At 48.8% G+C, this 16,498-nt stretch overlaps 1 protein-coding gene across 3 annotated transcripts in view; it reads left to right on the top strand.

The window, feature by feature from the left end:
- The window catches only part of Grik4 (glutamate ionotropic receptor kainate type subunit 4), a 433,513-nt gene that overhangs the window by 347,547 nt on the left and 69,468 nt on the right, over positions 1-16,498 (top strand). For 2 of the 3 annotated variants that reach the window (XM_076576064.1, XM_076576063.1), the window contains 2 exons: positions 6,994-7,101; positions 14,053-14,256. In XM_076576064.1, the coding sequence (XP_076432179.1) occupies positions 6,994-7,101; positions 14,053-14,256 (312 nt within the window). Of the gene's footprint in view, positions 1-6,993; positions 7,102-14,041; positions 14,257-16,498 lie in introns of all 3 variants that reach the window. The other variant, XR_013052718.1, reaches the window with a different exon arrangement.

Below are 16,498 nucleotides of genomic sequence, written 5' to 3'. Positions count from 1 at the left end.
CTTTAAAATGAATATAAAACGGTTTTGCCCCTTGTAGATTTGTTGAGGATTAAATAAGATAAAGTTTCTGGTGCATTTGTTCAGTTACATTTAATTGAGCATCTATGAGACGTGAGGCATTGAGTCAAACCCTAGGGATATAAGGGCAGACTAAACAAGCTGCTACCTTTGCTCCCATGAGGCTTATAGCATAGTAAGACAGACAGGCAGTCAGAAGTGTCCCCTGGACAGATGTTGAGAGGGATAATGGAAGAGAAGAGACGCTTCCTGGAAGAAGTGGTCGGTCTTCAAGAAGAGGCCTAAAGGAAACAGGTGAAAAGTAGATGAGGGTGAACAAACATTTTCTGTGACGTCTAGATGGTGAATGCTCAGTCTTTGCAGGTGCCTTAGCATTACGCTGCAACTCTGCCCTTGTGAATGAAAGCTCTCACAGACTACACCTAAGTGAATGGACCAAGCTGTGTGCCAATAAATCTTTATTTGCAGAAACAGACAGTGGGCCAAATTATAAGCCATGGTTTGCCATCCCCTGACCTAGCTAAAAGAGAGTTGGAATCAGGAGGTCATGTGGCAGGGGAATTCTAGACAAGGAATGGCACATGCAAAGATTCTGGCAAGGAGTGACTGGAGGAAATCCTAGGGAGCGGGCCTATGGGGCCTTGTAGGTCTGACAGGTTGTGGTGTGGCTTCTTGTCTCCGTCTTTAAACCAAAATGGGAAAAAATGCAGGGTTTCTAAGCAGAGGCTGCTGTGACTCTAGGTGTCAATTCTGGAGACATGGCTGGTGGCTGTCTTGTAAGGACCAGAACAGAGAAGCCCAGAGTGTCTTCCAGTCCTCAAAAGGTTCATCAGGAGTGTGGAGGCTCACAGAGTCCTGTGGTCACAGCATTAGGTGACAGCACAATTGGGTCTCCTGACTCCAAGTGACATTCTGTCAGTTCTGAGAAGTGAGGTGCTAAGCAAGGCCCTTGGGATGAGGACAGAGCAAGGGCAGGAAGCTCCACAGATGCCAGTGGTCAGGCCCCTGGACAACTACTTCCTGTAGTGACCAGCTTGCTCATGATGACTGAGGGCCACATGGAAGGCCAAGTCCCAGTACCTGATGTGCATTCAACTACAGTCGTGGCTTCTCAAAGGGCTGTGGAGAGCTCCCAGCCAAGCCATGGAGCCCATCCGAGGTGTTAAGTGTAGTTCAGCTCCTGGAGGACAGGCCTCAGAATCAGCTGTCCTGCCAGAAACAAGAAGCAACAGCCCACTATTAGAAAGAAACATACGCTTGGATTGTTTAATAGATCCCTTTACACATGGTGAAGAAATGCAGCAAGTGGCCAGCACCCTGCAGTAATCCTGGGGCAGCCATAGACAGACATCATGATGTCTAACCAGCTTCCTAATGACAATGCCTCACGTAAGGTAAAACCCACTCAGAAGACAACCGAAGAACCGGAGCTTCCTTAGGGGGGAAATAATACCTTTGAATGCATAATTGAGACCTGCAAAATTCAATACCCAGAGGAACAAGAAAATTATTAATTTATATTGATCTGTATCCCTAGGGGCTTTGGGGGTAAATAATACTTCCTATGCATGGGTAATTCCACCCCATGTTAGTTATAGTTGCCTACATTTTCATGTTTGACTAAGCATCTCCACCAAAAAAATGTTTCTTTCAATAGCCTTAGAATCAGTATTTAGAAAGACTACACATTTTATTCATTTATTTATTTTAAATTTGAAATGGTGGTCTCACTACATAGCCCAGGCTAGCCTTGAACTTACTATGTAGTCCAGGATAGCCCTTGAGCTATTTGTTTTCACAGCTGTGGTCACTATCAAGCATTATCTGGGTCTTATTTAGCATCCTCATTTTTCAACTTATCCATTCTGTGACTTGGATACATTGACTTACCAGGGCTTGAATTTGTCTTCTGATAGAGTGAGCTGAGACTGCTATGCACCTGAATGCCCAGCCTGGCACCTGGTGGCAGAGCTGGCATCTGTTGCATGGTAAAGCCAGCTTGCTCCAGCCCATTGCCATGTCTTCCTGGCTCTGTGCTCTGTATGGAACATGACCCTAGCTGAGAATGTTTACACCACAGACCTGGGCAGCGGCTAGGAACTGAGGGCTCTTTTTCCAAGAAAGCTGGTCTTGAGACACCTCCTCACTGGCACGGGTGTGCCCTCATCACTGTGGATGTCTGTGCCCTCGTCATTCCCTGGGTCCTGATTGTCACGCGGCTGTTCTGTATGTCCTGCAATAATCCAGCCAAGTGTCAGAAAAGTTTGCACTACCACCACAGCCCAGACTGTCGGTCCTATCCCTTGACTTCCTGACTAAGTCTCTCAAGGTGGTGCTGCTGCCTGAAAACCGAAGTTGGTGGCACAGGGCTAATCTGTCTAATAAGCTAAGATCCCAGTGTGGCACTCTTTGGAGAACACAGAAGAGACTCTGCCCCCTGCCCCCAACAAGGACACTCTAATAGGTACTGACTAACACAGGACTGAACTGAACTGAAAATCCCTTTGGGGCAGCAAATGCTATTTTCATCCCCATCTTACAGATGGCAAAATAGACTCCAAGGGATAAGTAACTTACACGAGGTCGTGCCATTCATAAGCATAGAAGGCAGGTTAAAAGAGAGTCCCCCAATGCTGGGGCTATGGCCTGGATGGTGCAGATGGTGCTATGCTCAAGGACCAGAAGGTGGCTGAAATCCAGCATCAGCTCTGCATGCCCAGCTGTGCACAGGCTGGACCACATCAGTCCAGGTGACGGGGGTGGGGGGGTGGGGGGTGTCTTCATCCCTGAGTTAAGATACTATAAAATAAGGGCTAGATGCACGCTTTCTCTCTCACCCTTCTCTGCTATCCCAGGACCTCTAAAATGGTTAAAAAAAAAAAAAAAAAAAAAAAAAAGCAGGGCAAGCAGGACAAACAAGAGGCAGAGGTGTGAGCTGAAGTGAGCTGATCACATGGTTTGCCCTGGGCATGTGAGCAAACCAGCTGTGTCTTCGGAAGGCTTGGGGGGCAGGTGCCAGTGAGGTGGAGCAAGGGGGGCAGGTGCCAGTGAGGTGGAGCAAGCGGATTTGGCTTCAGCTAAAGGTTCAAATCTTGTGATAAGAGAGTGACATCTCCTGCCGCCTCTGCACATGTGTGACATGGATGGTGCCCAGGAGGTGGGGCAATTAGCCTGTATCCCAGGGCACCTGGCTCTACCACCTCTCCCCTTCCCACTGTCTTAATGCAATTAGATTGTTCTGGCTAATAGCTGCCAAGCTACTTTGTTGGAGCTGATGGGTCTATTAATTTCTTGAGGCTAATATGGGAGTGGGTGGGAGACTCATTTCTTGACTGGATCTCAGGGGCTAATTAGTCTATTTGCCTGGTCCCCAGAGGTGAAGACTTGGAGGATGCATTGCTGAGGCTGTCAGATATGGCTATGGAAAAATCCTTTCTACCCATGGCTGTTGCAGGAGCCTAGCTTATTGCTTGAGTGAGTCTGAGGAGCTGGGGCTGCTTTGAGTGGGTGGCCTTGCTGGTGTGAAGTGTAAGCCCAGGGGGACAGTAGGATGCTAAGAAATTTAGTCTTGTCCCAAACATCCAAATGCTGGTATCCAGCACACTTGGTTTTATGTTCCTCCTGCTCAAGTAGAGTTCATCCTGGCCTAGAGGATCACCGGGAGTGAATTCTACACATTTTGAAAGAAAACAGCTTCTGGGAGGTGAGATTTCTACTAGATTTATGGAGTGTCAGGACCAGAGAGAAGAAAGTTACCCTCCAAAGTTCGTACTGTGTTGCTGAGGGCTCTTGAGTCCACTTCCTGGTTAGTCTGGTTTGCTCAGATTAAAACAACAGCAACAACAACAACAACACCATAGTAATGTCCTCACTCTAAAAGGCATCAACAAAGTTGGGAAAGATCAAAGATTGAGGATCTGGCTCTAGATTCGAACCTGTGCTGCAGCTACCAGCTGTGACCCTAGGAGATGAGCCATTAAACCCATCTGAGCATGTTTCTTCATTAATAAATAGAAACACCACGATGCCTCCAAAGTATGATGGGAGGATTCCAAGTGATAGAAGAGTGTCTGGGACACAACAGGTGTCCTGTAATTATTACCGCCCCCTCCGTTTGGAAATCTCACAGCATAACTTCCAACCTCCCAGTCTTGTCCCTGCAGAGAGAAGAGGGAGGGGGAATATCAGGCAATGATGTCACCGACAGGTCCCTTTGAGAAGCAATAGGAGTCCTAGAAGCCATGGGGGAGCCCATCAGTGTTCTGCCTGTGCTTGGCCAGCAAGAGCAAAGTGCTGATAGGAGCTAGCGGCTTTCTCTGCTTCCGTGGCCAGCAGCAAGGTGCTGAAGTCTGAGCACACAGAAGGTTATTTGGGGGAGACACACCAGGAGGCGAAAATGTACCTAAAGTGTTCAGGAAGCAGGGCTCTGCAGGCTTCTGGGGAAGATTCATCTAGGGTTTAGAAGCGCAGGGCTTAGGAGGCAGACCTCTCAGCTGGTGGCTGTGGGCTCTCAGACAAGCTGGGTAGGATCTCTTATTGTATATAAAACAAAGCACAGTGTGCATAGAACTGTTGTGCTATTGCAGAGGTGGATAAAGCTGTTTCTCTGTTGGTATCCTTCCAGGGGTATGGAAGGGAGCTTTTGATTATCTATTCTTTGCCACCAGTAAGGCTCACCTGTCATGACCCATGGGTTCATGCATGGTCCTGGAGGACTACCAGCTGGTGGTCTGAGGTGGCCCTGGTTGGACCTGCCCTCTGCATGCTCCATCATCTCTAAAGCATAAAGTCAAGTTGTTGGCATCTCTTCACTGTGACTCTGAGCCCTTTTGTTCCATGGGGTAAGGATGAGGCCAAGGGAGAGCTAAGTCTTCCCTGTTGTTGGAGCATCTGAAAACCTAGCTTCAGGGACAAAGCAACAGGACCACTACAGGGTTCCTGGGGGTTTTTCCCAGGAAGCTGCTGCTGGTGCCTAGGAGAGGTGGCTACATGCATCTCTGGGTATGCAGGCAAACATCCACTGTCTTTCATGGGTGCCAAGCCAGTTACTTGGCAACAGAAGTGACTTGTCTGGGGTCTAGCCAGCAAAATTATATCAGGATCAAACATATGTGTATTGTATACGTATGCATTATTTATAGATGTTATGTAATATAAGGTCTGTTATAAACAGTGTTCCATTGGACCCCTTAGAGATTGTCAGGATGATGGAATAGTCCACAGTAATATGTTGTGTACTCAAAAATTGGTTAAGAGACCATGATGGTTCATGCCAGCACTTGCAATGTCAAGGCAGGGAGATTACCACAAGTTTGAAACCAGCCAAACTTGATTAAGAGGGTATATCTTATTTGTGCATATATGTATGTAGTGTATGCATGTGTATATTTGTGTGTGTGTATATGTATGTATGCATGCATGTATGTATGTATGTATGTATGTATGTGTTCACCGGTATGTGTGGGTATGTGCACACATGGAGGCCACGTGTCCACTCAGGGTGTCCTCTGCTAGCTCTCTTCACCTTAGTTTTTGATACAGGGATTCTCACTGAACCTGGGACTTTCCAATTTGTCTTGACTGACGGGCCAGCAAGTCTCTGAGATTCTCCAACCTCAGCCTTCCTAGGGCTATGATAAAAGGCGCACACCACTGTGCCTGGCTTTTTATATTTTAACATGGATGTTGGGGCTGCAGACTCAGAGCCTCATGCATGCCCAGCAAATATTTTAGCAATAGGGCCATTTCTCCAGCCCTCTATGCAAATATTTTATTTAAAACATAATAAGATAAAAATAAAGGCAATTTAAAAACACAGTAAAGAAGTAGAAGGGGAAAACAACATTTATGGGGTGCCAGGTTAAATCCATCCTTACCGCCAGAAGTTTCTGTCATGATTCCCACTGGGCACAGAAGGAAGCATGCTTAGGGCACTCAGAAACAGCACTGAGGTTGCACATGAGTTTTATACTCCTGGTTAGAGTGGGGTCTGTAGTGTCAAACTGGTTCTACAAGATCGGTGGGTTCTGGAAGGAAGAGGGACATTTCCATTCCCATTCCTAGCTGGAAAAGCCAAGGGCGTAGATGGAGCCTCACAGTGAGGTAGTGGATTAAGGAGACTGGGGCTTGACTCTTCCCCCTTCTGACTTGTTCACTCGGCCATATGTTTAGTCATTCAATAAGCACGTCGATTTCTGCTCCTTTAGAAATGTGATCTCATTTGGGCTTCCCGGTGCCAAGGATTGAAACCAGGGCATCTGTCATGCCAAGGCGAGAACTCTACCACTGAGCTACATTCTGAGCTTTCAGCAATCACTCATTAGCGGCCCAGTGCTTTCCAGTTCCTTCTCATCTTGTATCTATCCTCCCAATTACATTTTTGTTTGTTTGTTTGTTAAGATAGGGTCTCATTATGTAGCCCCGGCTATCCTCAGACTCACCCAGGTAGCCCAGGTTAACTTCAAACTTACAGCCATCCTTCTGCCTGGCCCTTGCAAGTGCAGACATGAGCCACCATGCTCTCTTAGCCGATTTTAAGTGTACAAGTATGCGTGCCGCCATTCTTATTCTCCCCTAGATAACTGGGTTTGCTGAAGGCAGGCCAAAGCCAAAGAGTCTCCTGTCTCTGCCCCACTTGAAAATAACACAATTCCCCGTTTCCCCTCCCCTTCCTCTGACAGAGCTTCTCTGCGCCATGCTACAGTCCTAATGCATTTCTCCACCCCCTCTCACCTCTTCCAAGTCTTTGATTCTTCCTTTCCTCACTCTGACATCCTCCTTCCCTCAAGACCCTCAAGCCTGTGTCATGTGCTCCAGTTCCGGTCTAGCCTATGGCTCCTCCACACCCTCCCATCCTTCCCTCCTGGGATTAACCCAGAGCAGAGCACTGTCCTCTGCTGCTCTCAAGTCCGGCCACCTGCAGCCCACTCTGTCCCTTCCCCAAGTCTTCCCATCCTCTCCCCTTGGTCTCCTCAGATCGGCCAGTGGCACGTGGCAGAGGGCCTCAGCATGGACAGCCGCCTCTACGCCTCCAACATCTCCGACAGTCTTTTCAACACCACCCTGGTCGTCACCACCATCCTGGTAAGCGGGGTTTCTCGGGCCTCCAGCTGCAGCTCCCGAGGGTGCCTCCTCCCCAGGCTCTTGCTCTCGGGCTTCCCAGGGAACAGAAGATGGGAATGCTAATCACAGCACAGAGGCCAATTTATGTCAGTGTAATTGTACTCCAGTTGCGTTTCGTTTCGTATGGAAATGATATCTGCTGAGCTGCTGAGCAGCTGGGGCAGGGGGAGAGCGTCCACAGTGTGTGGATGCCTCTCCGGGGGGATCTGGGTGGTTAGGAAAGCTGTGTAGAAACCCTAGAGATGGGACTTTCTGACACAGGGGGAACTAGCTGGATCCAGTCTGAGATGATCCCCCTTTCCCAGCTTTGCTTGGTATCTGCTGGGTACAGAATCAGCCCCTCCCCTGTTACACCCTCCAGTGGACATCTTAATGTCTGTGGGTTGCTGTGGCCTTTTCCTTCACTTCCAGATGGTGACAAGAGAGTTCTCAATGAACCCCTGAGTCAAGAGACCATCTGCCTCTCTACTTGATTCATTTCTATTCAGTAATTACAAGTCTACCTCCCAGCCCTGCCCCCTGACATGTGTCTGGCACTGTGCTCACTCATAAAAACCAAAGATGAGTACAGATTGGTCTGTATCTTCAAACAAGTTATCAGTGAGCAGACAGGCTAAGTCGACTACCCATGGCCAAGGTGTTGCCATCACCTGAAGACTTCATGTTTCGAAAGATCTGTCAATTAAGCCAACTAAATGTTAAGCAATAAGTACTTTGTTCCTCCTCACTCTGATTTTAACTAATCAAAAAGGTATTTCCCCACCCCACACCACACCACATCTCACCAGGGAGAGAGAGCTAGCAGAGTCACACTGATATTCTTTCAGCCCAGAGCAGAGGCAATGTATAGGCTAGCTGCACAGTCTAGCCTCTACTAGACAACTTACAAGGTCTGCAAACATGCCTATTTCTCTTAGGCTTTTTGGATAAAATGAAAGAGCCTATAGACCTCCATTATGGCCTTCAGGAACTCCGGAGGCCCAGGAAGCCTGGGTTGGGATTGCTGATCTATTATAAACAGAGTGGGCTAAAAGCTAAGAGAGAGGTGGGAAGTTAGAACCCTGAGGTGTGGAGGAAAAAGCCAGGGGGAGAGCAGCGAAGCCTGAAACAGCAACATTTGTGATGGACTCTGAAAGACAGGAAACAGTTACAGAGAGCAGGAAGAGGGAAGGAAGGCCAGTACTGTTAATGCTTAGAAAATGCTGGAAAGCATGGGCTTCCCTGAAAATGGGCAATGGTTGGGAAAGCGAGAGCATAACCCATAATCATCACCCACAGTGCTTAGGATCTTGTATCCTAGGCTACTCATTATTCTATTCACTTGGAGATGGGCCACTGAATGTTTTCGTTTGTTCATCCAAGGAGTATTTATTGGGCATTTCTATATGCTTGGCACTCTTCAAGGTACTCAGGAAACATCAATGACACGAAACACAAAAATCCCTGTCAGGAGCTCCCGTTTCAGTATGGAATGCGAGGCAGTAATACAAGGTCAACAAAGACTGAGTCTCCATTATTTGAAGTGCTTCAAACCCAAAATATTTCAATTTCAGGTGATTTTTCAGGTTTGGGAATATTTTCATAGACGTTGCTAGTCGAACATCCCTAATGAGAAATTCTAGACCCTGGAACACCTGGCAGCATCCTGACAGCACTCACGATGTTTCCGATTCTGAAGTAGCTCAGGTGTGGCGTTTGGGTTAGGGCTGTCTAACCTCTGGTCAAGCCCATGTGTGGCTTAGGAGGGAGGCTGGGAGCAATGAGGCAGGGTCAGTTCCCAGATGGTCAGCCCTGGCCTCCTTAAGGAGGTGGAGTCTGAGGCAAAGGGGAGGGGCTGCCCACTGTTGCCTGGAAACAGCGGGAGTGAAGGGAGGCAAAGCAGATCCAGGCTCCCAGGTTTCAGGCTCTCCTGCTCCCAGCTCCTGCTCTGCTCACCTGGGCCTCTTAGAATGTCAGGAAGATGAGAGGGAGGTGCTGTCCCCTATCCAGCTGAGAACTGGGGACGACCTGACTAAGCTGTGTTAGTGGAGGGATACCACACAGGGTGTGATGGTGGTGGAGCCCTCCTTCCAGACGTCTTTTCTACTCTTTAGTCTCTCCCCTCCCATGAGCCTCATCTCCCATGCCCTGGTCCAGAGTTCAGTCCCCTCATGGGCCTCTTTGTCCCTTGTTGCCCCCGGGGTCCTCCCAGGCTCCCTTCCCTCTCACTATGTTTATCTACCGACTGCATTCAGAATAGTCCTGTCCTGCCTTCCTGACATCCCATAGTCCCTTGGTTTGGGCTCTAGACCCTTCACACACGGGAATAACCAAGTACCTCTCCATACAGCCTTGGGGCCCAGGATTCCTCACTGCTCCCCATGATGGTATGCTCTTCCCTCCCCTCCAAATGCCTTTCCTCAGCTCAAAGGTCATCTTCTCTCTGGAGTCTCCTCTTGGTTGACGCCTGCCTTTTCTGTCCCTGACTCTTTCCATACCCCTCTGACCAAACACATTTTCTCATAGTTATTTGACTCCCCATATCCCCTCTATGAATGGGAGTACTTCAGATATTGGGGTGCCTGATACAATTAGGAACTTAATCATTAGAGTCTGAATGTGGGAATACCTCTGAATAGAATTCCAGGAAGGAATTTTGAGAAATTCTTTCAAAGCTAAGAAAAGTTGGGGCAGGAGACAAAGAACCTGCTAGGCTGTGCGTCTTGCTTCCCCACATCTGGAATCTGACTATCCTAGAGGCTTCTGCTGTATTGAAGCCAGAAAATCATGTTCTCAGATGGGGAAATTGCTCTGGTGTGTGTGTGTGTGTGTGTGTGTGTGTGTGTGTGTGTGTGTGTGTGTGCCTGTGTACCTGTATATATGTATGCCTGTGTATGTATGTGTGTGCCTGTGTATATGTATGCCTGTGTATGTGTATGCCTGTGTATATGTATGCCTGTGTATATGTATGCCTGTGTATATGTATGCCTGTGTATGTGCGTGTATGCCTGTATATGTGTGTGTGCCTGTGTATGTATGTGTGCATGCCTGTGCATATGCATGTGTGTGCCTGTGTGTGTGTGTGTGTGTGTGTGTGTGTGTGTGTGTGTGTGTGTGTACCAGTGTATGTGTGTCCATATCAAGGAGTTCTTGAGAAGCCGGGTGCTGGCAGGATACTCCTGTGTGAGGCTAGTTCAAAGGAAGCCACAGTCAGCATCAGTTCATTTCCTGTGCACATGGGGCTGGGGTGGCCCTATCCAAACCAGAAACTCTTCCTAGGAGCAAAGGTCCTAATTCAAGCCCTATGTGACCATTCACAAACGCCCCCTGTGAATGGTGATCCTGAGCGATTTATCCCTGAAATTTGGGACATAACCACCTTGTCTCACTCCTGCCTGGGACACTTGGGATTAGCCCCAGCTCCATCTTCAGAACGCATTTCCTGTGCCGATTCCCCAGTTAACACACAGCTAGCTGTATTGTCACCCCCAGTTTCTCCCAGCACTCCTGCTGACGACATGCCAGCATTCAGCGCCCCTCATTTTCCGGAGTGCCAATGAGCCCCGGGACTGCTGATACTTTGGCTGTCCAACATCTCTCTCCCCTCCAAGACCAGCCTTGGGAACATTTACTTTGAGCATGGCAGTGGGTTTCAAAAGAACTTGAGAGTGGAGGACAAGAAAGGGAGAATTGTATGACATTCCTTAGAAGAATTAAAAAGTACTCTGGTGCTAGAGCAGAAACCCCCAGCCATGTGCTGTCCACGAGGCCGAAGGCCCTTCTCACCCTTTAATCAGCATATGGGGGGGGGGTGATAATGAGGTCAGGGACGGCTTCAGGCCCCACTCATACCACACCCGAGAGCGGCACAGCCTCACAGCCTGCTCATCGGTGTGGGGAGGAAGCATATAGTGGTTTTCACAGGCATCTGAGCATGGGGATAATTCTAAGAAGTGCCTTTTGTCAGAAGCCATGCGACTCCGAGGTCACGATGAGTTAGAGTTGACAGAAGATGGAATGGAGATGAGTGGGGCGTGGAGAGGCTCCTGAGCTGAGGACAGCCTATGTGGTAGGCAAGGGGACTCGCTTGTCTCATTGCCAAGACTTGATCACAAGTCGAGCCCCACACCACCTTCCAACCCAGAGTTCACACTCTAACATAACCTGCTGCTCTTGTGACATTCCCTCTTCATGATGCTCAAAGCTGCTCTCCCCATCTCAGGGTCTCTGGTCTGCCTGACCCCCCCCCCCCCCCCCCCCCGCCTGTGTAGAAGCTCCCTCTGGATGAGCACAGCAGCTCAGCATCGAGGCACATCCTTCTGCTGTGATGCTCAGCTGTTTCTGGGGTGGGGCCCCCATAATCCTTGTGTGCATCTTGGGTGCTCCCTGTCACACCCAACCCCTGTGCATTTTTGCAAAGACCCACATGCAGCACACACATTGAGCCTTTATTCCTACCTGCCTCTGCCTCTGGCACAACTCAGGCTGGCACTGGCTGGAACCGGTTTGCCTCTTCTCTGTATCTGCATCTGCACCATTTCCCAGATCTCTTCCCAGCCTTGTCTCCACCCACTGCTTCCTGGAATCTGGGTCCACAGGTGAGCCCACCCCACTCCCACCCTTATTCTGCCTTCTCCAACCTCCCACTGCATCTCCATCTGCCTCCTCCAAGTGCAGGAATTCCTTCTCACTCGTCTGTCATCGCATGCACCCTGCCCCTTCCCATCTTAAAAGGAGGCTGTCGTCAGACTAGCTAACTGTCATCCAACAGGGCATTACAGATGGCACACTCTTGGGGACCCTCCCACCCTGTTCATTGTGGAGAAGAACTGCAGCTTGGAGGGGAGGTGTGTCTTTGGGCTAGAGAGGCCCCTTGTGAGGCTACCCTGGTACGTTCACCCCCCCAGCTTCTTCAGTTGGTCCCTACATTCCCCTAAGTATGTATGCCCCAATTCTTGCAGCCCCATAAACCTTCCATGCCTGCTTGGAAAAGTCTTGAGACCATGACCCAGCAGTATCTCATAGCCCTGCTCCGTCTCTGGGTGGGAAGGGCCATATTCTTCTTCTTCTTCAGGCTCCTTCTCCTGGACTTTCAGACCCTGCAATCCTCATTTTCTGCCTCTGGTTGCTGGTGCTATTATGCTACGAGGCTACTTTTTCTAGTCTAAGATTAGGGTTCCCTTGAGGATGTGGTCCTCCTTAACTCTTAGCCAGTTCTGAATCAGTTCTTCCCCATGGTGCCCCATTTCTCCATGCCTCCAAGCTCCTGCCTGGTCTTGCCCTCACCAGCATGTTTAATCTCCATTGTCCCCTCCCCTCATAGACTGCCATCATCTCAAACCCAGTATGCCCTAGGTCTTCCTTCCTGCCCAGCCATCCATGACCAGTGTGACATCATCATCTTTCCTGCCCAGCCATCCATGGCCAATGTGACATCATCATCATCAATCATCTATCCCAATAGCAAGGATCTTAGGACCCCTGCCCTCTGCACCTGACACACATCCAGGCATTGTGCTGACCGTCCTATGACTCTACATTCTTCCATCTCTCTCCAGTCTAGCCCAAGCCACATGTGCTCAGGATCCTGTCACGTATCAAGAGAGAACCTGTCCCTGCTCTGAGTGTTCTTTGTCAGCACATTTATTCTTTACTCAGTCTTATGTCTCCAAAACCCAAGATGCTCCTCCATCATCTGACATACAATAGCCTCATCCCAGCATCCAGACCCACATTTAGCCTCGTTCATCTCTCTAGCTCTCTTCTTACCCCTTCCAGCACAACCCATGTGCCAAGTACATCGGAGATGCCCAATGGTCCACACCCCTTCTTGGGTGGATTTGTGTCTGAGCATGCCTTTCCCTAGCCCATAATGGCCCAGTCTCCACATTTTTGTCTGCCAGTGTTTCCACATCTGTCTGTCAAGAGCCCAGTGTGGGTCTCTCTTTTCTGTGTCACTTTCTCTAGACATCTCACCAGAGTGGCCTGCCTTGCGTACAGTTATTTGTTTATGTGCACAGTCTTTTTAAACTTTTAAATGGGGTCTCACTGTGTAGACAGGTGGACCTTAGCCTCACGGAGATCTGCCTGGCTCTGCCTCTTGAGTGCTAGAGGCATATGCAGGATGCTTGGTTTTTCTTTTAGAATAATGCATACCTTGTTATGACTTTATTTTGCTAAGTTTTAGATACTTGGAAGTGTTTGTTATACTTATCAATGTAGATTGGTTGTCTATACTAATGTGTTAGACTCTTTTATATCCATGCATGCATACATCATGTTTGACCAAGTCTGCTCCCTTCCACCTCCCCTGTGCTCCCTTTTCCTGGCTGCCCTGGTCAAATTTTAGATTTCTTTTTATTTATCGTTTTCCAATTTTGACAAAACAACAGCAACAAAACATGTGACCCATTTCTTTCTGAATTGGAGTTATTTCTTAATATGATAACCTCAAGGTCCAGCTTTTTTTGTTTCACAAATGACATGAATTCACTCTGCTTTATGGCTAAATAATACTCCTATGTGCGCATCATATTTTTAAACCCATTTGCCATGTCTATATTCTTACTTAGCCTACTAAGAAGTATTTGTGTATTCCTCAGCCATAGGTCTGTGAAGAAAAGGCAAAATGAGAGGGGGAAGGGAAGGCCAGATGATGGCTTCCAGTAGTGTAAAGGGGCTTCACCTTGGCCTTCTGTGTCGTGGGACTCATGTGCGTTCCTGATAAGAGAATACCCTTGAAGGAACACCTTGGGGAGTGGGGGGAGGACAGCAACTAACCACCCCCTGGAAGGCAGCCTCTTACCAAGCTACATCCCTCTTCCTGTGCCATCGAGTCCCTGACCTCCTGTGCCCCAACCCCCCCCCCCCCATCCCACATGGCTGCCACGCCAGGCCTAAGATGAGAATGACAGCTGCCCAGTTTTGCTGCAGGAAAACCCGTACTTAATGCTGAAGGGGAACCACCAGGAGATGGAAGGCAATGACCGCTACGAGGGCTTCTGTGTGGACATGCTCAAGGAGTTGGCTGAGATCCTCCGCTTCAACTACAAGATCCGCCTCGTCGGGGATGGTGTCTACGGCGTGCCTGAGGCCAACGGCACCTGGACGGGCATGGTTGGGGAGCTGATTGCTCGGGTAAGGAGTCCAGCGGTGTGTACTTGTGCGGGGGTGGGAGGGTGATGGAGGCATGGTATGTTTTCCCGGCCTCACTTGCTTGCTCCATCACTCTCAGACTTGTCTATCAATTCCAGGGCACTTTGGTGAGCTGGCATGGAGCCAGGAACACTGGTCCTATGCTTTGACGACCATGACTGGTGTGATTCCTGCCCCAGGCTTCCCCGCCGGCCGGCAGTGGAGCAAGTTAGAGTTGGACTTTGGGTTCTATTTTTAGATAATTCCTGTGCTTTATTTGTTGCTCTGAGGGCTTGGTTGTTCATTGTCAATGCTTGGATAGGCCCTGAGAGAGCAGAGGACCCCTATACCAGCTGCTGTTGATGTGTGGGAGATGTGGTAATACCTGGAGCTAAGGCTGAAGTGTCAGTGGTGTGGGTCACAGTGCTGGCCAATTTGTTATTTCTTGTGTTATTTCCCCATCGTTAATGTCCGTTTACAGACCCAGAGCCAGGGTGTACCTGCATGTATTGTTGGCTCTCAGGGTAAATGGGTGAGTTGATTGGAATTCAGGTGAGCATCATAGAATGCCAGTCTTCTGTCAGGTTAAGGCAAGGGCACAGGAAGTTCTCCTGCGGGGGAGGGGGGGGAGGAATCTTCTTTTCCTTGTATACACTATCAACAACAGTAAAAATGAATGAAATCGATGCTAATTCACTGTCCGTGTCTCTACAGTTGAATTTTAATGGCCAGGACAGGTGGAGAGGACGGAACGCAAAGAGCATAGGTTTGATCCTTACATGAGCTTGAACTCTCATTTCCTCTCGGTGCCTTCATCCCATGACTTCCCAGCATGCACTCATGGTCCAGGGGCTCTCCGTGCAGCATCTCCGGTCTCCTGGGGATATTTCCACTACTTGCTGTCCCCACTTCACATATGAGCAGTCTGAAGCTTGGAGAGCTTAGTGGCATGTATCAAACATCACGCTGTATTAGTTAGTGCTGGGGTTCGAGCCCAGACCCCTTTTTTCATTGAATGGTAATCATGTGCTGCCCAGAAGTGTTGCCATCTGCGAGGATGGCCCAGTAAGGTTATACTGCCTGGTGATATCGTAGCTGTCTTACTTTACACACTACATATGATGGTGGTCTCATAAGATTATATTGACTAGTGACGTCATAGGTCTCTGTGATGTTTATACCATGACAAAAATCACCTAACAACTTATTTTTCAGAACAGCCATCTCCAAGATAAGTCCCATATGACTATAATAAGACTTTAATCCTTTCTATGTGCCAAACTTAAGATATAAGATAACATTTTTCTAATCCCTGTCTTTGAGACTATAAATACTACTTAGATTGTTGAAGCAGTATTTCCTGTCAATGACTACAAAGAGTTCTGTGTAAGTGAGAGCTGCGGAAGAGGTATTTAAAGAGCTAATGAGGGAGATTGCTGAGGGCCAGGCCAGGAAGCATAGACAGTGTCTTCAATGCCCCAGCAGGGGAAACCTCAAGCAGGGAATTGTGAGGCACCCAGAGGTCCCAGGGTTCAGAGTGAGCCTGTTCAAAAGTAAGGGCTTGCTCCCAGCTTAAGGCTGGGGATGGAAAGCCAGTGGGTCACCAGAAGCTTCAGCAAGGTCCCAGGATGTGGTGGTGTGAATGAGAATGGCCCCCATTGGCTCACATGCTTGAATACTTGGTTCCCAGTTGGTGGACCTGTTTGGAGAGGATTAGAAGGTGTGGCTTTGTTGGATGAGATGTGTCACTGGGCTGGGGTTTGAGGTTTCAAAAGCCCACACCATTCCCAGTCAGCTGTCTCTCTGTCTCATGTTTGTGGATCTGATATGAGCTCCCAGCTATTGCCTCAGCACCATGCCTGCCTGCCAGCTGCCATGCTCCCTGCCATGATGGTGATGGAGTTTAACCCTCTGGAGCCACTAACCCCGATTAAAACTTCCTTCTATAAATTGCCTTGGTCATGGTGTCTCCTCACAGAAATAGAAAAGTAACGAAGACACCAGGATCTTAGAGGTATAGACCCACCCCGTGCAGATGCTGAAAGGCAATGGTGCTTTGCTCAATAGTTCCAGACCCTCTCTGGAACACTCATCTTGGGTCTTCCCCATCAAGGCTTAACTTGGCCGTTGGCCCACAGAAGTCTGAAATGTCAAGCCTTTCCTTTGCCTCTCATCAGTGTCCTTGGTCACCTTGAGCCCAGCTCTCTAGCCTCCATAGGCTGCCTTGTGTCTGGCAGGAAGACTT

Source organism: Peromyscus maniculatus, chromosome 7, assembly GCF_049852395.1.
Source record: "Peromyscus maniculatus bairdii isolate BWxNUB_F1_BW_parent chromosome 7, HU_Pman_BW_mat_3.1, whole genome shotgun sequence".
Taxonomy (NCBI): domain Eukaryota; kingdom Metazoa; phylum Chordata; class Mammalia; order Rodentia; family Cricetidae; genus Peromyscus; species Peromyscus maniculatus.
Note: the sequence above shows the minus strand (reverse complement) of the source record. Positions and strands in the feature narration are given on the sequence as shown.